Genomic DNA, 24,257 nt, shown 5'->3' on the forward strand with positions numbered 1-24,257 from the left:
CAACCTTTTAAGATTATGTACAAAAATAAGTACTAAGACTCAGATTGTACCTTGGTTCTATCTAGGTTACATATGGTCTTTTTCCTGGCATGAGTTTTCCTTTGTTTTCATCCTGAATTTCAAAAAAAACCCCAAAAAACAAGAAGCAAGACCTCCATAAACACATGTCCTCAAACATGAGATGTATGCTTTCAAAGATGTATGCTTGAAGTATCCCTCTGAAGTAGGAAAATATCAGGTCAGCCACAAATCCAGCAGAATGGCTATATAAAGATTTAAATATAGCCTCTGGAGACCTACTTTGGCATCAGAGAATAATGGTACCTGCCTAGATTTTAAAGCCTCCAGTAAGTTCCGTATCACCTGAAATGCAATACAGATTTAGCAGTCAGGCTATGGTCTTACATTTGGGCTTACTTCTCTTGACCACAGATAGGATAGTAAAGGGAAAATAGACCTAGGAACTCTACAGAACAAAGCAGGCTTGAGAAATGGCTTCTGGTGCTCAGTTATACATAAGAATGCTGGCAAAGTTTGATTATCCCTCTGAGGTAGCCACCAGGAAGAAAGGGAAGCTCAGGTGGCCCGTGTGTTGCTCTCAAGGGTTTTGGTGAGGGGCGGGGGAGCCACAGAAGGGAGGAACGGAGAATGGGGCGAGCATTACAGAGGCAAGAGCTGCGACAAAAAGAACAATGGACAGCTGGCACGGTGCTGGTGCCACAAGCACGCAGACGGGGCCACAGGCTCCCGTCTCTCATCCGTCAGCTTTCTTTTTTGGGGCTGTCACCAGCATCTACTGAAGCTCCGCAGCAGTCCCCAGAAACTTCACACCTGCCCTTCACCCTCCCTGCTGCCTACTGAAACCTCCCTTGCTAATTCCACTTTTGGGTATATACACACAAAAAGTGAAAGGAAGGACTCAAAACAGAAGTTTGTATCCCATGTTCAAAGCAGCATTATTCACACTAGCCCAAAGGTAAAAACAATCCTAACGTCTACAGATGGATGGATGGATAGATAACCAAATGTAGCATGTAAAAACAATGGATTATGATTTAGCCTTTGAAAGGAGAGAAACTGACACATTCTACAACATGGAGGAAACTTAAAACATGCTAAGTAAAACAGGCCAGATAGAAAAGAACACATATTGTAACATATCATATGATTCCACTTATTTGAGGTCCCTGGAATAGTCAAATTCATTGAAATACACAGTTTAACAGTGGTTACTGGAGGGCTGTGGGAGGGGCGCGGCAGGAAATGAGGCATTATTGTTTAATGAGTACAGAGTTTCAATTTGATGAAAAATTTCTGGAGATGGATAGCGGTGATTGCTGCACAACAATATGAAAGTACTTAATAATCACATACTTAATATACTATAAAGTACGAAAGGTTAAAATGGCAAATTTTGTTATGTATATTTCCATACACATATACATACACACCCTCCCTTGCCTAGCTAAAACTTTCATATCTTATATAGGAAAAAATGAAGGAGTCCTTTTGTTGTCCAAAAGAAGGTATCTACAGTGAACTCCATCGGCACCTGCTTTCACAAATTATACTCAAATTATACTGAAGCCCTCCAAATCGTTTACTAGTCAGAGGAACTAAGTTTTTCAAGACCTCTCCAAACTTTCAAAATGGAGAGAGCTTAAAGGCCATGCTAAGACAGTGGCAGTGCCTGGACAGGGTCCCCGAGTCAGCAGCCATTGCCCTACAGTGTACTCCATCATCATCAAGATGTTGCTCTTTTATGCCCCATTGCTCAGCCCTAAACATCGCTTCCCGCATCATAGTGGCTGCCGTGCTCACAGGCAATTACAGGCTCCCTTTATTCATCTTCAGCTGGGCGGCTGCAACACAGAGACACGGTCTCTTTCATCTTCCCTCTCACATGGGTGACTGACTTCCAATTTCTTGTCCCCACTGCAAAAGAATAACTATACCTAGACAGTATTGACAATGCTGCTCAATCATTCTTCTTAATGGCATAAATAAATGTAATTTGAGAACCCAACAGACTTGTGACCAGGGAGGGCTGAAGTTCAGCGACTCCTATATTGAGCTGCTATTCTAGCCTTAAAAAAAGAAAGAAAAAAAAAGTGTGTGTTGACTCACACAAGGAAAGTCCAAAGCGTAGGCATGACCCCAAGTCCTTGAAGACACAGGAACTGAAAGCCGAATGAAGAGAGAACACATACTTTTGGGGAGGTTGGTTGTCACAGCACTGTGATGCCAATGGGGTATCAAGGTCTGATTCAAATTAATCTCCCAATGCAGCAGTCAACTCCTGTTTTGCTGCTAAGACTCAATCCCACCAGAGATGCCCAGTTTCACTTCTTAGAATATTATCAGCAGCATTCTATATTAAACATGAAATGGCAAGGCAACATTACTAACCACATGGACCTGATGAGGTGACAAGGTGCATGCATGCTAAGTTGCTTCACTCATGTCTGACTCTTTGTGACGCTGTAGACTGTAGCCTGCCAGGCTCCTCTGTCCATGGGATACTCCAGGCAAGAATACTGGAGTAGAATAGCCATGCCCTCCTCCAGGGGATCTTCCCGACCCAGGGATAGGACCTGTGTCCTTTACATCTCCTGCACTGGCAGGCAGGTTCTTTACCAGTAGCACCGCCTTGGAAACCTGAGAAAGTTAGGGGGACACTCCAAAAGGAAGCTTGTAGCAAGCAGGGCAAGTAGCAGATGCTAACTGGTAGAGCAAGCCCAGACTGACTGGGTCCACGGCAAATACGTCGAGGAGTCTCTCAAGCCTAATTCCATACCCTGAGAGAGCTAGGGACTGCAGAAAAATATCAGAACAACACATATCTATGGAAATCAAAGCCCCTGGACAAACCACAAGGCTATGGAGCAGTGACTCAAGCTGCCACTGCCACTGTCGACTGCAGTTTTTAATCAAAAGTAACTTTGGAAAACGTGTCAAGATGACTCAACAGTACAGTGGTCTTTTCACCCCCAGTCACAGACAGACACCCTGTTACCCCTGCCATTGAATGACAAAAGGGCAGAAAAGCCAACACATGGTCTATTTTTAAGTGGAAACAATTCAGATCTACACTTAAAGAGAAATATATCTGGCCTCTTTTCTTTTCCCTTAACTTGTTCTGAAAGAAGAAATATTTCTTCTCATCTACTGAGATTACCAAATTCTAATAAGAGAAGATATTTGAGTCATATGAGGTAATACATGAAACAGAGCTTAGTAAGCTTCGGTGTTCCTATTGTTTTTAGTACTTGACTGCTGCCTTTTGATGGACCAACACCCAGCAAATTCTCCCATCCTGCAATGACAGCCAGCCCTCAACAGCGACTCCCTCTTGCACCTTTCATGGGGTGATCGTCTGGATATAAAATTCCTATCAAAAAAAAAACATAATGGTTTGACTCTAAGCTGTAGCTGTACAGACCAAAGGCTAATGTGACAACTTAAAATTGATTTTTAAGGAAGTATTAAGTAGAGCTACCCTAATGAGAACATGGTAATATGAATCGGACACCAAGCAGTGTTGCCTGCAGTGTCGGTGTGAGTGAGGGCACCCGGGAGCCAGGAGGGGATGGTGTCTGAGTGACGCCGGGCACAGGTCAGAGTGAACATCTGCAATCTAGCCTCCCTCCATCCTCATATTGAAATATAATTCAGCAGAATGAATTGCTAGACATGTCTAAACCCCCTGGGAAATGACAGATATTGATGAATGCTGTTGGGAAGATATATGGAAGGAAACGGCAAATAAATAGAACCATTTTTTCTCAGAGTCATTTTGCGGATATGTGGAGCAGCTGTTAAACTACTTGTCAGCTCCCCGTGCTCTCTTCCTCTTTCTCCTTCCTCACCCTCCTCTGCATTCTCTACACCTTTCTAAACCCTCCTGGAGGACCAGCATCTTTTTAAAATAATAATCAAATTCCTAAGAGCCATCTCCTCCTCCCCTGTCATACCCTGGCTTCTCAACCAGTTAGTCCAACCCTTTCCAAAATTTCATTCCATTTGAACATGTTAGCTGCCTGCTCTGGATCCTGGAAAGACAGCTGGTCCTTGAACAACACAGGCTGGAATGGCACAGTTCCGCTTACTTGTGGATTTTCTTCAGTGGTCAACATTACAGTTCTGCCCAAACTGTGAAGGGTTCAATCTGCAGATATGGAACCATGGCTGGAGGGAACCATGGTCAGAGACGGTTGGCTTTAAGTTGCATGAGGATTTTTGACTTCGCAGAGGGTTGGCATCCTCAACCACTTCACTGTTTGAGGGTCAACTGTACTTTCAGGTTTTAAACTCATGAAATGAAATGGCTGAATTCAAATCCACTAGCCTTTGGCCCCAGTCATAAAGCTCAAATCTAAAATTCAAAGCCTGACTACTGCCATACAGCAGCTGCATGACCTTGTTAATTTCTTAAGCCTCAATTTGCCATAAATGCTCTTTAAAATGGAGATGACTGACCAACATCTTGGGGTGACTGTGAGGACACAGAATGTGAATTGAGAGCCTGTTATATCATCTGGCAAACAGAAGGCCCACAATAAACAGTGGCTTATTACTCTCTCTACTTTCCGTTGCTAAACAACTCTTCCTGTAAAGGGCACTCCTCCTCAGTGTCTTCCTCAAACTGGATCAAATTCTCTCCAGCTCAGGGCCCTTTGGGATACGTGGCTCTTATTTCATTCACCAAGTGAGCTCAAGAGCACAGAGCAGGAAACCAGTCAGACAGGGATTTGCACCCTGGTTTCACCATTTATTCGTTGGAAACCCTTGATGAATGACTTTCCCTCTCTGAGCTTCCCTGTCCAGCCCTCAGGTGGGGATGATTGTAGGTAACACGTGTCAAGTGCCCAGTGCGGTGTTGAACACACACAGTATGTGTTCAGTGCTGGCTCGGGTCCCCTCCAAGATGCTTTACCCATTTTGGTATTATTGGCATTGAATCCACAACCAGGGCACTTCTAGCCTTACCTTCCCCCATCAGCCGCCTGCTTCTACGGGGCTGCCTGTGTATAGAATGCCCTTTACTTCTGTACACAATATGCTTCCCTCCCCTGGAAACTCAGTGTCAGCTGGAACCATATCTCATCTGTCTTTGTAGTCCCACATTGCACCTAGTACACAGAACCTACTAAACTTTTTACAGGATCACATACTTATGTCTGTGCATATTAACTCTCCATTCTGTCTCTCATTTATATTTCTCCCAAAGTAAAGATTTTTCCATCTTTGTTTAAATCCCTATTGCCTCAAATAGGAAAAGACCCTGATGCTGGGAAAGACTGAAGGCAGGAAGAGAAGGGGACAATAGAGGATGGCATCACCAATTCAATGGACACGAGTTTGGGCAAACTCCAGGAGATGGTGAAGGACAGGGAAGCCTGCAATCTATGGGGTTGCAAAGAAGCGGATGCAACTGAACAACATTGCCTCAAATATGCAATTATGGTTCAGCTGTTAGTTTTGTAACCATAACAATGGTAAAAAGGCTCAGCAGCATTAAAATGATACAAAAACATAATGTCACTTCTTCTGGCTTTGATTTTCTCTTCTAAAACCCTTCTCCAAAAGGATCTGACACCACCACAAAACACTGTCTGTTTCCAAAGCAAACTGATGAACCTGAGTACACATGAGAACAATTTGTAGTCAGTAACTTACTTTTTGGAGAAATTAAGAATCCTACTCAGTAACATTCTTTTGCATGCTAGGATGCTTTGATTGACACACCCAAATGTCACTGGCATCCTGAGATGGTAAACATTCTGACAACTGCTCTACCTCTAAACAGTTACGACAGAGGCCAAGGAAGAATTGGGGATCAAGAGCTTTCCAAGAGAAACAAAAAGAACAAAGGCAGCCACAGAGAGAAAATAAACTCCATATGACAATCTAAGCAAAAACTTCCAGATGAGTCCAAATTTCCTAACAAGTTCTATATTTTTACAAGGAAACATTTATATTCAATCTAATTCACTCACCAGTATATTTCCAAATGTATTTCTTTGGAACAGTTTCTAGTTTTATGTTGGTTTTTGTTCCAAACAGAATTCAAATTCTTCCTCCTGAATGTCTGTGTATGCTTCCTAAAGAATATACTATTCTTGTCTTAAGAAATCTTTGTTGATACTGGTTAATGAATAAACAGAAAATCTAAGACACAACTGTAAAAATTTCTCCCAAATACTGCATAGTCTCTTCCAGCACTTTCAAATGACAGTTTATTAAAATGCCCTGTTTCTGGGATGGGAGATCTCAATCAAGGACTAATCAGTCTTCCCCAACCTTTTTGGTACCAGGGACTGGTTTCGAGGAAGACAACTTTTCCACAGACTGGTGTGAGGTGGGGGGAGATGGTTTTGAGATGATTCAAGTGCATTATATTTACTGTGTACTTCATTCCTATTATTAGCACATCAGCTCCACCTCCGATCATCAGGCTTTAGATCCTGGAAGTTGGAGACCCCTGGACTCTGTAACCCCTACTAGGAAAGTTAATGTCTATTCTACCTGGTTTAAAAGCAATAGGATTTAGGAAACATGGTTATCCAAACTATAGCCCTGCGCCCTGAATTAAATTCTAACAAGTCACTTAGTGGCTTGCGAAATATGGCATTGCCCTTGTTTTTAAGAAGAGAGAAATTTAAGCCAGGATTAGCCTCATGAATGCTTCAAGCACTGCTTGGAAATTAATGACCAGTGTAGGGGTGGAATTCAGGCTTTCTATTTCTAGTCAATTATTCTGCCCCTGACTTTTGAAAGTTCAGGTGACATTATGAACTTCAGGTGAATTCAGCCCTGAATTCCAGGGTCGGTGCTTCATGTCTTAAAGTAACAGTATCACTAGGCTATTTAACATTCCTTTTTAGGGAATTCAGTCATGCTTATGAGGAAATCTGTGCTCTGGGGCTGAGGTAGCCATTTGGTTGTTCCAATCATCCTCCAAATTGTCATCTCTCAAGACTGAGAGCCTGATCATTTTCTTCCAGTCAGTCATTAAATGCATTTAACTTCCTACTGTTTGAGTTCACAGAGAACACTGTGACTGCTGAAAGATTGGCAGCGGGCATATACACACAGACTTTCACACTGATACATCAGATCTACTAATGGGTGTCTACAAAGCTGGTCCTGTCTCCAAGTGACCTGTCTCCAAATAAAGGAAGGGAAGTGGGGCATGAGAAAGGATAGAGTACTAAGGTCTGTGTGTAAGGCCCCAGCCTCTTGCCCCTTCTACCATGCATGTACCTATGAGACAACATCTCTCATAAAAGCCTCAGTACAGACCCTTGCTGTAGTTACTGATAGAGTTACCAGATTTTAGAAAAACATAGGATGCCTAAATAAATTGCAATTCAAATAAATCTGAATATGCATACTCCAAATGTTACATTGGCCACCTCTGTGCTAAAAATATTATTCCTTGTCTCTCTGAAATTAAAATTTAACTGAACGTCACCTATTTTATCCGGGGACCCTATTTCCTGAGCACTCAGGATTGGCAATACAGGAGGCTTTTTATAAGGGTACAGAAAGAGGAATCTATTAAGTAGTAAAAGGGACGATAGGTACACAGATAAAAGAAAGTTAAAAGTGATCCATCCTGGAAGAAAAGAACAATGTAAGATGGTAACAGGAAAGATAGAGTGAAAGTGTGGCTGCAAAAGTGATTGAAGGGGTTCAAAATGGAATGTGAATGTAACAGAGAATTGTGAACTTCATCTTCCTGTTTCGTACACTGGAGATGGGGGACTCATTGCTCCGGGTCTGTGCATGTATCACCTACCATTATTTTTCTATTATTTATACATACCGGTGCAGACAAAAGCTAGCAAAATGGAGTGAAAACAAAACAAGAAAAATACTTTGCATTGAGATTCCTGGCAACCAAACCAAAGAGAGAAGCACAGTAAGAAACCCAACTCTCACTACTCAGCAAAAGAAATAATTCAAATGTATCAGACCAAGTTATCCTCCTTTTCCTTGTTCTGAGCTTGGAGCAATTTGTTTCTGAGGTTTTAATAAAAGGGCAATGGCCTATGTAATTCTCACTGTTGTCTAGAGTGCTTTGGGGCAAAACTGCAGGTGCCTCTTACATTATGCAACACTAAACAAAACCTAAGGATGCGATGCTGTGTGTACACATGTGCATGTGAATGCCTAAGTCTCCTTTACAGGGACTTGTGAACTGGGAGTTAAGGGACCTTAAATTCTTCTTCAAGCCTAATCTGATGCAGTGATAATGATTTACACAGTGGTCATGACTCTGTTCTTATTCAGAAAAAGAGAAACAGACTTTTAAATGGTACTGTTTTCTCTTTTCAAAAGTTTCACCCCCCAGGGATCAAGTCAGCTAGGAGTTAAAACACCAGGCGGCTTACTTTCAGCTGTCTCTTCAGGCTGTGCTTGGTGGGATGCAGGGGCCTGAGACAGTACTGTCAAAAAACAGAGAAATGATCTGGCTAGGCAGACACAAGAAAATAAATTTAGCCCTGACAATATGCATTGATTAAGTACTTGAATGACAACAGAGCATGACAATGACAAATGCAGGCTACCACCACCAGGGTCATTAATACATCAGAAACACTAATTTTTATCAATCTTTAAACATCCCGGTTGGTGGCATCTGCATTTCTTTGCCTACTCTTGTTCCTGTGGAGATGACAAAAAGCCAGCTTCATTTTCAGTTTCCATCCAGGAAGTTAAAAATAAGTCTACATTCTTGATCTTTGATTAGCCCATGAAAATGAGTTTTAAACAGGAGATGGATGGCCTGGTGAGCTCAGTCTCACAGGACAGAACATAACCGCCATCCAGGGAAGCAGGCAGGCTTCCCTGCTCAACAGTGGAGCCAGGATGTAAGTGTGAAGTGAGAAAAGGAAGCAAGCCAGTGTCTGCAAAGACTCCCACTACTCCTCATCTCTCGAGCTGAAGGCATTTACTACTTAAACTCCAAGGGACCTTGAAAATATCTGGTTCGATGTGCTTATTTTACAAAGGAGAAGACTGAGAACCAGAAATGAAGGCACAGCTACTGAGCAGTTGACCTGGGACAAGAATCTAAGCCTCAGATCCCCATTTCAGACCCTTCTCATCACACCTTGAAAAATTAGCACAGACGTTGAGACACTCTCCCCAGCCAGACAAGTCACTTGCTTCCCCATCTTTACACCCCGTTCAGTGTGAGTCATGCATTCCGTTCTCCTTCATATCTGTGTCTCCCCTAGTCACTACTGCTTTATAGCCAACTACCATGTCTGTGTTTTCCAGAGGTCTTATCTGTGGCCTAATCTACTGATTCCAACACATGTGCAGTTAGTACCCACATGCACCTGTGTGCAGTGGTACTGCAGTTAGACTGTGTATAAGAAAGCATCACTGCAAGAGTCAACTTCACACCTGGGTGCCAGTGTGGCGGGAAATGGCAGCACCCACCATTTCCTTGCCTTCCCCAACCTTACCTCCCCCTGACTCAGAGTGCTGTATGTGGGATTTAATAATCAGTACTAATTTTCCATTATTTAAATTCATGATTTCATATTCTTAACTGTGATACAATTCATTCAACTTCTGTGATTTTCATATATGCTGAAGAGTTCACAGGGGTCTAAAATTGCTTCACCTTTTGAAAACGATATACATACAAAACTGTATATATATCCAAGTTGTGTGTGTGTGCGCGTATTCCAACTGTATATATTCCAAACTTGGAATCGGCACGCTTCTCAGCACCTACAAGTACACAGAGCATGAAGGAGAGGAAAACCATGTCCAGCCATGCCCAGGCCTCAGTCCACCCTATCAGTTAAACAGATTCTCAGGGAAGCACTGAAAAAAAAAGAGAAAAAAAAAAAAAACTGGGGAGAAAAAAGGGAATATGATTATGCCCCTTCAAAAAATTTAATACCTCAATAAAAAACCTGAAATCAATTTTCTATTCTAGAAAAAATTTTAAGAACAAGCAACTTAAATTTTTAATATATGGATTCAATAAATTCAGTTTTTCAATCAGGAATAACCAATATCATTTACAGAATCACATTTGACTATAAGAAATAAGGGGGAAAGACAGAGAGCAAAAATGGGGAGAGGAATTGGGAGAGAGATAAACAGCTTTGGGAAACCTAGTTCATACATCTTGGGTTAGTTTCTGTTAAGTTTCTTCATTAGTCTAACTGGTATAGAGAACTTCCTTATATAAATACATTTGGACACATACAACCTTTAAAATAACACCAGCAAAAACTTTAAATGACCACTAGGCACTCTCTTCTTTGGGGTTACTTTGAAGAATTTCGGTCATTGTTTTTGATCACATCTGACATACCCAGGAAGGTCCAGAATGACATTTTGCAGGTGATCACAGTTTAGCTCTATCTCAGTATGCAACTGATGCTCCTACGCTAGCAGTCTTGGAATTCTATGTCACAAAGATTTAAGGCCCAAGCTACTTTTTGCCTCACAGAAGGCACTTCAAGAAACTTAAGAGAAATCAGATCTTCTGGCAACAATCTGTTCTTAACACTTGGGACTAATTTTAAGTCCTTCAAACTCTATCTGGTACAGAATTGGACAAAGGACTTCTGAAGAGCTGAATTTGCTGATGGAGCAGGGCTGCCAGTCCTCTCCGGAGTTCCTGCACACATTAAAGCAAATAGCTGAGCCTCTCATCTGACTCTCGGTATACGAGCAACACATTTGAGTCCTCAAGTCCTCATGTAGGCTCTTCTTTTGGTTGTCCTCTCATGCCTGACATCACTTCCTGTGATGCCATCAACGGTGCAAAATGTCTGAGGGAGAAAACTGAGCCTCAAATAGGACTCTGCAGCCTGGCTCTGAACAAGGAGGCCGCTTGGCAATCCCCAGGTAGCAGGAATAACCAAAGTCCATTATTTATAGAATCACACTTGAACACAAGAAATAATGGGGAGAGATAGGGAGAAAAAGAAACAGATAACTGGGAGGGAGACTGGAGGAGAGATAAATTGCTATGGGGACCCTAAGCAGGACTTGGGACCCGCCATGTGATACTCCCCCCACCCCCACCCCATCACTAGGAGCAATGACTCATGGGTAGGCCATCTGCATGGATGATGAGCTGCAGCAGAAGGCCCCTGACAGCCAGCCACTGGGAGGCAGCTTCTGCCAAAGGAGTGTGCTAACAGCTGTGTGCCCCATTAAGTGGGAGTCTCAGGAGAGCTTCCTACTCTGATATGGAGAGACTGAAAACACAAACATACACCAAAATCACTGTCTCCCAATTAGAACACCTAGATAGAAAATAAAATATCCAGACAAACTGACATGGGCAGTGAAGAGAGCAGTGATTTTTGGTTTGCTTGTTTTTTTTTTTTTTTTTGAATTTGAACATGCATATATTTTAATGATGTATTTTTCACCTTTTTTTTTTTTGGCCTCTAACAAGATGGCTACTTTATTTATTTATTTTTTTTTAATTTTAAAATCTTTAATTCTTACATGTGTTCCCAAACATGAACCCCTCTCCCACCTCCCTCCCCATAACATCTCTCTGGGTCATCCCCATGCACCAGCCCCAAGCATGCTGTATCCTGCATCGGACATAGACTGGCGATTCGATTCTTACATGATAGTATACGTTAGAATGCCATTCTCCCAAATCATCCCACCCTCTCCCTCTCCCTCTGAGTCCAAAAGTCCGTTATACACATCTGTGTCTTTTTTGCTGTCTTGCATACAGGGTCGTCATTGCCATCTTTCTAAATTCCATATATATGTGTTAGCATACTGTATTGGTGTTTTTCTTTCTGGCTTACTTCACTCTGTATAATCGGCTCCAGTTTCATCCATCTCATCAGAACTGATTCAAATGAATTCTTTTTAACGGCTGAGTAATACTCCATTGTGTATATGTACCACAGCTTTCTTATCCATTCATCTGCTGATGGACATCTAGGTTGTTTCCATGTCCTGGCTATTATAAACAGTGCTGCGATGAACATTGGGGTACATGTTTTTTAAAACGAGTATAATTGCTTTACAATGCTGTGTTAGTTTCTGCTGTACAATGCCGTGAATCAGCTATATGTATATAGCTATATGTAATCAGCTATACGTATATACATCCCCTCCCTCTTAGACCTCCCTCCCTCCTACCCACCCCCCATCCCACTATACAGGACAGAATGGAGGTTCCTTAAGAAACCAAAAATGGAACTACCAGCAAGTGATTTGTAAAGGCTACTGAGAGTCATGCACCCTCACGAAAAAGAAGATGCTAATGGATTTGCTTTTTGATTGCTCAGTGACTCAGAGAAATAGTTAGAGATACTCTCCAGCTTCATAAACCATTGTTGATGAAGTACACAATGTTACAAGCTCTAAAACAGAGCACTAAAGCAACTGAAGAGAATCCCAGCCCCCAGTTATATGCCCTCTAAGTAGAAAATGTGTAAGTATTGAGAAATAGTAAAACAAACAGAAGCGGGATGTTTTTAAGCCACTATAATCTTAAGTCTGAATTATCTGGGTTCCTTTTCCTGTTGGCCAACGGCCAAGAGCGCAAATCAAGAGCATCATGAGAACATCATTCACAACAACGGTAAAGACTTTTGCCCTTTAAACATTTTAAAACTTGCCAGATTTTAGCCTATTAACATACCAGTCATCCTTCACAGGCTGGTTAAGTTGAACAGCCTATCCACTGCTCAGTCCACAACACTATCACACAAGCTCCCGTGGGCTCTGGCTCTACCCCTGGAAAATCCCACGCTGGGCAGCAAAACTCCCCTCCCTGACTCTTACACAGCTTGGCTCCCTCCACCCTCCCCACGGCTCTCCTGGGTGACCATGCCCCAGGCCTCTCTGCGATGTTGTGTGGAACTATGTTCCCAGTTCACAAATTTCCCTGGTGCCTTAAACTTTGCCTCAAACACGTACACAGACTTCACTTTCATGATTGAAGACCTTATATGGGCTGCCAGTGCTTCCAAGAAATCCTGCTTCATTTATAGCTCTCCTTCCTATTCTCTGAGACCATTTCAGACTTGTTTCTCTTTTCAGTTCCCATATAACCCACCCCAAACCCACCCAGATATCTCATCAGGCACTGACAAGTAAAGCCGCTAAATCAAGTAAACTACCTGCTTTTTATGAAAAGAAAATTTATTAAAATCACTTATCTGGAAAGGACATATTTTAAAATTAAAGCTAATTTGAAATAACTGTAGGTTCACATGCAGTTGTAAGAAATAATGCAGAGAGATCCCAGATAGTCTTTACAACAGTTTCCCTCAACAGTAACATCTCTATGCCTGCCCTGCAAATATGTGAAATAGAGAGTAGTGAGAAGTTATTGTAAATCCCAGACAGCTCAGCTCCATGCTCTGTGATGACCTAAAGGGCTGGGAGGGAGGTCCAAGGAGGGATATATGTATACACATAGCTGATTCACTTCCTTGTACAGCAGAAACTAGCAGACTGTATGTAAAGCAACTACACCCCAGTTTAAAAAATGATAACATCTTACAAAACTGTGGTGTACAATCACAGCCGGGATAATGACATTGATACAGTCAAGATATAGAACGTCTTCACCTCTGCAGAATTCCTCATGTTGCCAGTTCATAGCCACACCTACTTCCCTCCCATGATCTGCTCAAGTCTCAACAGCCTCTAATCGGTAATCGGTTCTCTACTACTACAATTTTGTGATTTCAAGAAGATTGTATAGAAATGAAATTACACAGCATGTAACCTCTTTTTTTTTTTTTAGTTCTACCTCTGTTTATTGCTACCAACCCTTCTTCTTCTACCCCTCTCATGCGCGTGTGCTCAGTCACGTGACCCCATGGGCTGCAGCCCTCCCCGCTCTTCTGTCCATGGTATCTTCCAGGCAAGAACACTAGAATGGACTGCCATTTCCTTCTTCCGCTTTTTCTTTTTTAAACTCAGCATGATTCTCTGGAGATTTACCCAGGTTGTCACATGCGTCACGTGGATGAAGAATGTCACCTTCCATATCAGTAAACGAAGGATTAGGGACATCAAGCCAGCTGCCACTGCAGCTGCTGTCCACCTGCGCTCCCTGAGGGAATTCAGGATGGAGAAGGGGATACTGGCCCTAGACAGTTAAGGTGCACATCAAAGGAATAATTTCAGTGAGCCCAGAATCTTGCATCTTCCCTGACACAGACAAGTGCCAAATGCATTAACTTGAGATGTGCGCTTTTCTGGAATTAACACTAACCTTTTGATGTCTCTGCTACCTGATTTTGTTGTTGTTGTTTCCAAAAACTCCTCAATATCCTGGCTTCGTTGTTACCTCTTTGGAGTAGTCTGAAAGGCTGGTTTAAGTCCTCAGCAAGTCCACTGAATAAAATATTATTCTCAACTTTCAGGTTGTGTGTTTTTTTCAGTAAATAATTGGTAGTTTGTTCCTTCTTATTGCTGTGTAGTATTTCATAGTATGTGTGCTGTGCTTAGTTGCTCAGTTGCATAGGATTCTTTTTGACCCCATGGACTGTAGCCTGCCAGGCTCCTCTGTCCATGGGGATTCTCCAGGCAAGAATACTGGAGTGGGTTGCCATGTGCTCCTGCAGGGTATCTTCCCAACCCAGGGATCGAATCCAGGTCTTTTGTATCACAGTCCGATTCTTTACCATCTAAACCATCAGGGAAGCCCATTTCATGGTATGGATGAAATGGGCTGCTTTTGCATCCATTTTCTCCTCCTTCCTCCTATGATGATGAAGGAAGCGCCTCTCTCTCTACAAAGGCCAACCGTTTTACATGTGCTCTGGATACCCTGCCGGGTGCTTTCACAGCACTTCACCTCTCCAACTGCCGTCTCTTCTGAACCATTCTCAACACCTTACAAACATACTTGCCTGGTTCCCACATCAAGATGGCCCCCTCTGGCCCCTCATATCCTTCCAGGTCATACCCGTTTTTTCTAGTCACTTACACTGTGGAACTTCTCAAAAGGGCCATCTGCACTCTCATCAACACATTGGCTACCTCAAGGTCCTTCATTGCCATTTGCTCCTGAGCTCATTCGCTCTAGGTTTTATCCACACTTCATCAACATATGACTCTCCACTTCTGTTACTGCACAATCCTCTCCAGACATTCCAGTTTAACGTGCCTCATAGGCATTTCAGACCTAATGTACTGAAAACTAAGTTAATCACACTCAATTTCTTTATTAAAATCCATTTCTCAGTCTCCCCTGCCTCTTGTATAGCTGGCCTTGGAGACAACAGTTCCAACAGGGTCCATAGTTTCTAGCTCTCCTCTAATTCCAGTACTAGCCTCAAATAGCCCAGGCTTCCCTGGTGGTTCAGACTGTAGAGAATCTGTCTGCAATGCAGGAGACCTGAGTTCAATCCCTGGGTGGGGAAGATCCCCTAGAGGAGGGAATGGCCACCCACTCCAGTATTCTTACCTGGAGAATTCCATGGGCAAGGAGCCTGGCAGGCTGCAAAGAGTCAAAGAGTCAGATACGACGGAGTGACTACCACTTAGCCTTGAACTTGGCTCTGCCTGCGCAAGGGGAGCTTGTTAAATGAATGGGAATGGAAATCCAGTGTGTCTCTTCCAGGATGGGACTTCTAAAAAGCCAGAAAGGTTTTTCTTCTCTTTTGTTCCACTTCCACCAGCTAGAAACAGAGTATCTCAAGGCCATAAAAGAAGAAACCAAGCAGAAGGTGGAAGGAATGTAGGACCCTGACTCATCAGGCGCTTCCAGGTGGCATGGTGGTAAAGAATCCACCTGCCAATGCAGGAGATGCAAAAGATGTGGGTTCAATCCCTGGGTCAGGAAGATGCCCTGGAGGAGGAAATGGCAGCCCACTCCAGTATCCTTGCCTGGAAAATCCCATGGACAGAGGAGACTGGCGGGCTACAGTCCATAGGGGTTGCACAAAGTTAGACACAACTGAGCAACTGAGCATGAACTCATCAAGAGGAGAAAACACTTACATGAGCTAGAAATATATGACTACTGTGTTAAGCCCCAGAAACCCCTTGGTTTGCTTGCTGTAGCATGTGGTATCATCCCAACATACACCATTTGTACATAGGCATTCTTTCAACGGCATTACAAAGATGAAGAAATTCAGAGCACATAGGAGATTGTTCAGATGCAATGCTTCCTGAATACCACGGCTACCTGGGCTTCCCTGTGGCTCAGAGGCAACGAACTGGTTGCCAGTGCAGGAGATGTGGGCTCAATCCCTGGGTCAGGAAGATCCCCTGGGGAAGGAAATGGCAACCCACTCCAGTATTCCTGCCTGGGAAAATCCCACAGACAGAGGAGTCTGATACAGTTCATGGGGTCGTGAAGAGCTGGACTGGACTTAGTGACTGACTAAACAACAACAGCAAGGCTACATACAACATAGCTATATTTTATGTAAATGTGCTTTTATCTAAATTTTCTCAGACTTGCCCACTATGCTAAGGAGGCCTTTAGGATGAGAAACCCATTAAACCCTATATAGCACTTGGAAGAGAATGTCTTTCAAGTTAATTTTATAGGAAAGAATGCTCTCTGGGATTATATGATTTGTTTTTCCCTTCCCTCTTAAACTAAAACTCATTCTGAAATGCCTTTTTTTTGAATTTTCAGATGTTACCTTCAACTCATTTCCACAGTCCAAGCAGGAAAAATCTCTCAGTTTTTCCCCTAGATAGAATACAATGATGCTAACGGTTTTAGGAGTTTTCATTTATACTGTCTACAAAGTTGACATTATAACGTGCACATGACACACATGCACAGATTCCTCTTGGTTTTATATTCCAAACAACCTAAGTTATGTTTCAAAAAACACAACTCTGCATAAGAGAGAGAAGTCTTCCCTCATTTTCTGCCTGTTAAGGCTGCAACACACAGACATCACAGCTATGGAATGCAGGACTAGGATTCAGGGCAATTATCTGCATAGCAAAAAGCCAGGAGTCAAAATTCTGAGGTTCTGCCCTTCATTCTGCGGCTTTCTTGCTGTGAACTGTCAGGCACATTACCACTTAGTCATGCTCAGGTTTAAGAATCTGTATAACAATTTGAATAATGCTTCTTTTCCTCATCAGGGGGCTCCAAAGCTCAGTCAGTGTTTACATGATGCTTCTGGGTGCCTATTTAGCAAGCTGTGGGCCATGAAGATATAAAACATCAGCAGACTCAAAAAAAAAAAAATGCAGGCAGTGACGGGCATGGTAAACTCTAGGTCTGTTGTTGAAATGCCAGCCCTGCATAAAAGGAACTGGTTGTTTTTTCTTCTGATCTACTACTCAAGTCATTCAAAGCTTTAGCTGGGGAAGATAATGTCAAAAGTTCAATCAAGGGTGTCTGCATGGTAGCGTTATGGCCTTACAGTTTTTCCCTTTATGTTGCTCTGTATTTTCTAAACTGTCCACAATGAACACATAATACTTTCTTAATTGAAAAATAGGTAAATGTAAATATTCTAAAAGATGGTGTTTAAAAAGAGAGGAAGGCTAACTATGGCAGACTGAATTACTGGTGCCAATTCTTTATTTCTCCCCAACTGTGTTATGTGTCTGCATCTTTGCCAAGGTGTCATGGTGGGTAGGGCATGCTTCTGACCCTTGATGCAGGCCCTAATCGTGTGACTTGCTCTGGCCAATAGAAAGTTAGCAGACATGGCGCCAGAAAAGACTTGAAATCTGCCTGTGCAGGTGGATATACACATCCTTGCTCTCATCTTGTAGAAAGAGAACATAGTATTTTGGGTAGCTGCTGGTTCAAGGAAGAAGAGAGACATGTGGAGCAGATCTTGACCTAGGCTGTCCCCAGGAAGCAATCACAGCAGAGCCCAGGCTAAATCACCCAAAACTCAGCTGACCTGCAGTCATGGGAGAAAGAAAGGTATATGTACTGTTGTTTTACAGTGAAATTTTGTGGTTATGCAGCATTATTGTTCAGAGAAAGCAATGGCACCCCACTCCAGTACTCTTGCCTGGAAAATCCCATGGATGGAGGAGCCTGGAAGGCTGCAGTCCATAGGGTCGCTAAGAGTCGGACACGACTGAGTGACTTCACTCTCACTTTTCACTTTCATGCATTGGAGAAGGAAATGGCAACCCACTCAGTGTTCTTGCCTGGAGAATCCCGGGGACGGGGGAGCCTGGTGGGCTGCCGTCTCTGGCGTCGCACAGAGTTGGACATGACTGAAGAGACTTAGCAGCAGCAGCAGCAGCAGCAGCAGCAGCATTACTGTTGTCTACTGGTATACCACCTAATGCCACAAAAAACCTCAGGGGCAAAAGTAAGTCATGGATTGAACCACGGTTTAAGAAAACTTTTTAGAAGATAGGAATTATTTTCCTCCCTCTCATTAAAAATATAATTATTTAATTACAATTATAGTAAGCCCTATGAAAAGATAATGAGTCCGTTGAATAAAGAGATTTCACATTAAAAATATATGGAGTCTTTTTCAATGTTAAAATATATTATTTGCAACATGATTTAAGTTTATGGCTGTTTTCTACTTTATGTGTATACCATATTATGTTTCACCAATATTCTTTTGCCAGATATCTAGATTTTAGATAGTTTACAATCTTTATTATTATTAAGGGTGCTCTCTAAACATAACTAAGGCAAATTCTCTACACATTTTCATGACTATTTCCTTGTGATGAAATCTGAGGAACAGAATGTCTGGGTTAAGGAATAGGTAAATTTTAAAGCTTCAATATCAGTGTTAATTGCCTACTTTTAATTTACTTTTGTAATTAATAAACCAAGATCTGTACAGATTGAGGAAGCTCCAGATATAAACTGAGCAAAAATTGTCCAATTAATTGGAAAAAATTACTCCAATCAATCCTGCTGGAACATGTTAAAGACCTATTGGGTACCAGCTATGCAAGGCACAGCGTAGTAGCTACAAGCATGGACTGTGAGCCACAAAACCTGGGTTCACGTCTTGGCATCATCCTTTTCATGATCTTGTGCAATTTACTCAACTTGTCTGTGCCTCAGTGTTCTCACCTGTAAAGTGGGGATAAGACTGCCTCCCTCATAAGAGCACAGAGATGTAAGTCAATAAATGTAATTCCCTAAACACTGTGCCTGCCACATAGTAAATCCTTCATGTTAGCTGTCATTAGGGATGAATAGATGAGGAAGATCACAGATCTTCTTCTCAACAACCTAAGAGTTTAGTGAAACTTATAGAGGATGATTGGGTAGCAAAACTTTCAAACTAGATTTTCAGACTTTGTGAAAGTTAGCCTTTCATAAAGTCTTTGCTTCAAAGAAAGCAGTAGAAAACTCCTAAAAGAAAACAAACCTTGGAATAAAACAAAGGTAGACAATAAGTTCAACAAAATAAAGGTAAACAGTAGGAAGGTGACTGGTCTTTAAGCTACAGAAACTGATAGTCTAATACCACAAACTCATGATGGCAAAACCAGTTTGACTTAATTTATGTTTAGCAACAAGATCTACCCCAAGGGAAGATCATATGTGATTATTCACAGTTGCCTAAAACTAGTGGAAACCACTTTTCTTAATGATCAGAGACGATCTTTCTTCTCTCTGCTCTACTACCTGACAGTAGTCTAGTGCCTGACACAAAGTGGAAGCTCAGGTGATAGAAGTTTCAAACTGATGTTCCCAAGCCCAAGCTACCCATCAACTGCAAAAATTCTAAATTCAGTTCACTATGCACACAACGCTAATAGCCACCATCCCTAGGCTGAGTGCTCTGCATATGTTAATTCTTTAAATCCTCAACAAAGCTATCTAAAAGACCAACTAAGAATGTTTTTTCTTCATATTTTGAAATAATTTCCAAGTGACTGTCTTTTTAAAACGGGCTGATGTTCAAGAGATTTTTATTTTTTTAAAGCTCTCCCGAGGATCACTAGATATTTTTTCCCCCACTAAACATTTTTGAAAATTATCTTAGCAAAGATTTAATTACCTAAAATAATTTTATACCAAGCTAAATTACATAAGGCTAGAATTACTGGAGCTGTTGAGATTTGTTATGTTAAAATTGGAATCAAGTTCAGTATTTTTTTGAAGCCCAAAAGGCCAAATTTCATATTTCAGGTCATGTATTTGTAATGCTTTTGCATCATTTGAAAGTTTTAAGCAAACTGCTTTGGCAAAAATTGGAGAGAACTCTTACTCCTTCCCTCCTATTGGTCAAAAGTAGTTTAACCAAAGTTAAGTAAATTTCCTAAGTGAAATTAGTAAGCAAGATGTGAATCTTTTAAGCTCTAAGATTCCATATCCCCCTCTAAAAAACTAAGAGTTATACTAAACCTTTAGGATATCCTACTTTTAAAAAATGTGCATTTATAGAAATGAAAGCCAAGAAAAATGTCCTAATATGCATTAGAAGAACATCAGTAAAACTCCAGTGTGAACATTTTCTTAATGTTAGTGAAGTACAGCATTTTTTGACTTTTTTCCCCTTGGTCTGAGGTCAGCTTCACCCTCGATCCCAGTAGTGTGCCCACACTGGGTCACATGTTCTAGACTGGTCACGGTATAGAAGCATTTTTGTTCCCAGAAATTTCATCTCCAAAACTGAAAATTCATAATGTTCCAAAAAAAAAACTCAATTTATTTTTGAGGTCATTTATGAACTGGCAGGTAAGACTGACACTCGTAGAGAAAACTTTGTGTCAGGGTTTCAAAAACAACAAAGTTTCCCCCAAAATATTTATATTTAGAGGAAAAAGCACTCAGAATGAATAGAAATCTAACCTTCAGTGATTTAAAATTAAGTTTAATAGCATGAACATTTATATGGCAAGTCATTTTTAAAAAATATACTCTATTTTAATTTTTAAAATTTTAATTTATCTTTCAAGTCAATAAAAGTCATTTATAGATTTAGGGATTTTAACTTTTCAATTAATTTATTTTAATAACACAAAAACGGGGAAAGAAAAATATGGGTGAAAGATCTGAACAGGCACTTCACAAAAGGAAAAATACGAATGTCCAATCAACACATGGCAGAGAAGACAATGGCACCCCACTCCAGTACTCTTGCCCGGAAAATCCCATGGGAGGAGCCTGGTAGGCTGCAGTCCACGGGGTCGCTAAGAGTCAGACATGACTGAGCAGCTTCACTTTCACTTTTCCTTTCATGCATTGGAGAAAGAAATGGCAACCCACTCCAGTGTTCTTGCCTAGAGAATCCCAGGGACGGGGGAGCCTGGTGGGCTGCCGTCTATGGGGTCGCACAGAGTTGGACAAGACTGAGGTGACTTAGCAGAGCAGAGCAGAGCAGAGAATCAACACATTAAAAGATGTTTGACACCATTTAGTCATCAAGAAAATACAAATTAAAACCAGAATGTGATAGAACTACTTTCCCACTAAAATGGCTAAAATTAAAAAGCCTAGCAATACCACAGGTGGTTAAGAATGCAGAGTAATTAGCTCACCTGTTGGTGGTGGGAAAGTAAAAATAAATCATTTTGGAAACAGTTTGGCAGTTTCTTATAAAATTCAACATAGGCTACTGATACAACTAATAGCGTGTGCGTGAGTGCGTCCTCAGTCACTTCAGTCGTGCCTGACTCTTTGTGACCCTATGGACTGTAGCCCACCAGGCTCCTCTGTCCACGGGATTCTCCAAGCAAGAATACTGGAGAGGTTTGCCATTTCTTTTTCCACTAACAACATGGATGAATGTTAAAAACATACTGAACGAAAGCAGACAGACACAAAAAAACATGTACCGCATGATTCCATTAATATGGACAAAAGCAGAGATAGAGTGGCCTGGGCCCAGGGAAGGGAATGCAGGGAACATTTTATATCTTGGTTTTGGTTGTAGCTCCAAAATCAAGATATTCTGGTATATAAATTTGCTAAACCCATCCACATGTGAACTTAGAATGAATACAACTTATATGTAAATTACACTTCAGTAAAGTTTACTAATCTAATCCTCAGTTTAACTGCTCTCTGAATTGGATTAGATTTTGCCACATGGTCTGTGGAGGGACAGGCACTCCCTCAAGGGGCTGACTCTCACACATGGAACTCTGTTGTCATTGGGGACCCTCTACACTCGTCTCTACCTGTCCACGGGGATTGGTTCCAGAGCTCCCACAGATACCCAAGTCCACAGATGCTCAAGTCCCGTATATAAAATGGCACAGTATTTGTTTATCAACTATGCACATCCTACTGGATAATGTAAGCCACATTCAGGTTACTCATAATAGCTGATACAACGTAAATGTAAATAGTCGTCAGCAGACAGCAAACTCAAGTTTTGCTTTAGGGAACTTTCTAGAATTTTACATATATATACATATATATGTGTATATATAGATATATATATATATATATATTTTTTCATCTGCAGGTGGTTGAATCTATGGGTTCAGAACCCAAGGATATGGAGGGCTGACTGTACTAGAAAGTCATTTAGTCGTTCAGTCCTGTCCGACTCTCCGCCAGGCTGCTCTATCCATGGGATTCTCCAGGCAAGAATACTAGAGTGGGTTGCCATTCCCTTTTCCAGGGAATCTTCCTGACCCAAGGATCAAACCGGGGTCTCCCACATTTCAGGCAGATTCTTTACCATCTGAGCCACCAGGGAAACCCGTACTGTCTAAACACAATTTCATCTGTTAAGCAGGCCACTCACACAACTCACCAGTCAGAGCACCTCCCAGGCTCCCCCGTCTCAGCTGTCTTCCATCCTCACTCAGCTGTCTTTTAAACTTCAGCGACTTCCCAGGGCCAGGAGCCACGTCTGGGTTGCTGCATTTCCGAAATGGCATGGGTGGAGGGGATAATATGTGATCAAGCTGCAGAGAGAAGGACAGTGGCATCACTTGCTGGGGACACTTTCAACCTGAATGAAAGACCCCAGCCACAGACACACTTCCTTCCTTCTTTTCCTTCTCTAAATCCCTCTCTCCCAACCCTGGTTTAGAGACTCCAGGGCTCCACTGTTGAGTCTTCCCTCTGAAAGAGTATCTGGCTGGCTGCACAATCTCTACCATAGTGTTTTTCAAGCTGTGGGCCATGGTATATTAGTGGGTTATGAAATCAAGTTAGTAGTTTGTGACTAGTATTTTTTAGTGCAACAGAACAGAAATGATCAGAGTTCAAGGAAGGAAGGAAAAGAATTGTTATATGAACTGTATACATTATACATGGGGGTGTGTGTATCCAGAGTCATTATGTAAAATATGTCCTTCCATGTGCCAAGGACTGAATGCTGAAGCTCCAGTACTTTGACCACCTGATGCAAAGAACCAACTCATAGAAAGAGACCCTGATGCTGGGAAAGATTGAAGGCAGGAGGAGAAGAGGACAATAGAGGAAGAAATGGTTGGATGGCATCACTGACTCAATGGACATGAGTTTGCGCAAACTCTAGGAGATAGTGAAGGACAGCGAAGTCTGGCATGCTGCAGTCCAGGGGGTCGCAAAGAGTTGGACATGACTTAGTGATTGAACAACAACAACATGGGCCATGATCCCCCATAAAAAAAGAAGAATATTGCTCTACTGATTCTAGGGATAATCCATAGATCACTTCTCCGGTTGTTGACAAAAAAAAAAATCACAAGCTTTTGGTGCTCACAAATATATGTAGGGAAGGGAAATTTCTAAGCACCACAGCCCTTAGCAGAAATCAATACATCCCTAGATCACTTTATAGCTTCTTAAAAGAAAATCTGTCACAAGAGTCAGAGAAACCAAAGTCACTTCAAAAGACAGCTTTCTACAAAAGAATCCCTTGTGTCATGAAACTTATTTCAAGATCTGTCCCACTTTTACAAGGAAACATTTCATACTTGAATAGTGCCCTATGTTTTTAAATGGTTTCCTCCAAGTAAGTACACATGCATGTATATGTGTCTGGATAGTTATTAAAGACAAAAATATTTCTGAGCACTAAATATTCCTGAGTCCCATATTCTCAGCGAGGTATTAAGAATGAACATGAATTACAAAAAATATTCATGGATACCCCAACCACCACAGAAAGGAGTCAACTTCACAGAAATTTAAAAACAAGAAAGAGTTGAGGAGCATTGCTCAAAGCCAGGCATTCTAACGGCCTCTTCATGAAGATGGGGAAGGGTAAGAGGCTTATGGAAGCTTCCGGATGGGAGAGACTGGCTGAGGGAGGAAACTGGATCTTGTTCTGAGGGGCGGGGCCATGCTCAAGTCAACCTTTAATCCAATTTTCTGTTGATGGGCAGGGCTATATTTCCTCCCTGTTGTT

General features: G+C 41.8%; 1 protein-coding gene across 3 annotated transcripts in view; it reads right to left on the reverse strand.

The window, feature by feature from the left end:
* Nucleotides 1–24,257, reverse strand: part of MAST4 (microtubule associated serine/threonine kinase family member 4) — a 611,596-nt gene that overhangs the window by 409,902 nt on the left and 177,437 nt on the right. For all 3 annotated transcript variants that reach the window (XM_068990601.1, XM_068990599.1, XM_068990600.1), the window contains exon 2: nt 22,671–22,824. In XM_068990601.1, the coding sequence (XP_068846702.1) occupies nt 22,671–22,824 (154 nt within the window). The remainder of the gene's footprint in view (nt 1–22,670; nt 22,825–24,257) is intronic.

Source organism: Capricornis sumatraensis, chromosome 18, assembly GCF_032405125.1.
Source record: "Capricornis sumatraensis isolate serow.1 chromosome 18, serow.2, whole genome shotgun sequence".
NCBI classification, from domain to species: Eukaryota; Metazoa; Chordata; class Mammalia; order Artiodactyla; family Bovidae; genus Capricornis; species Capricornis sumatraensis.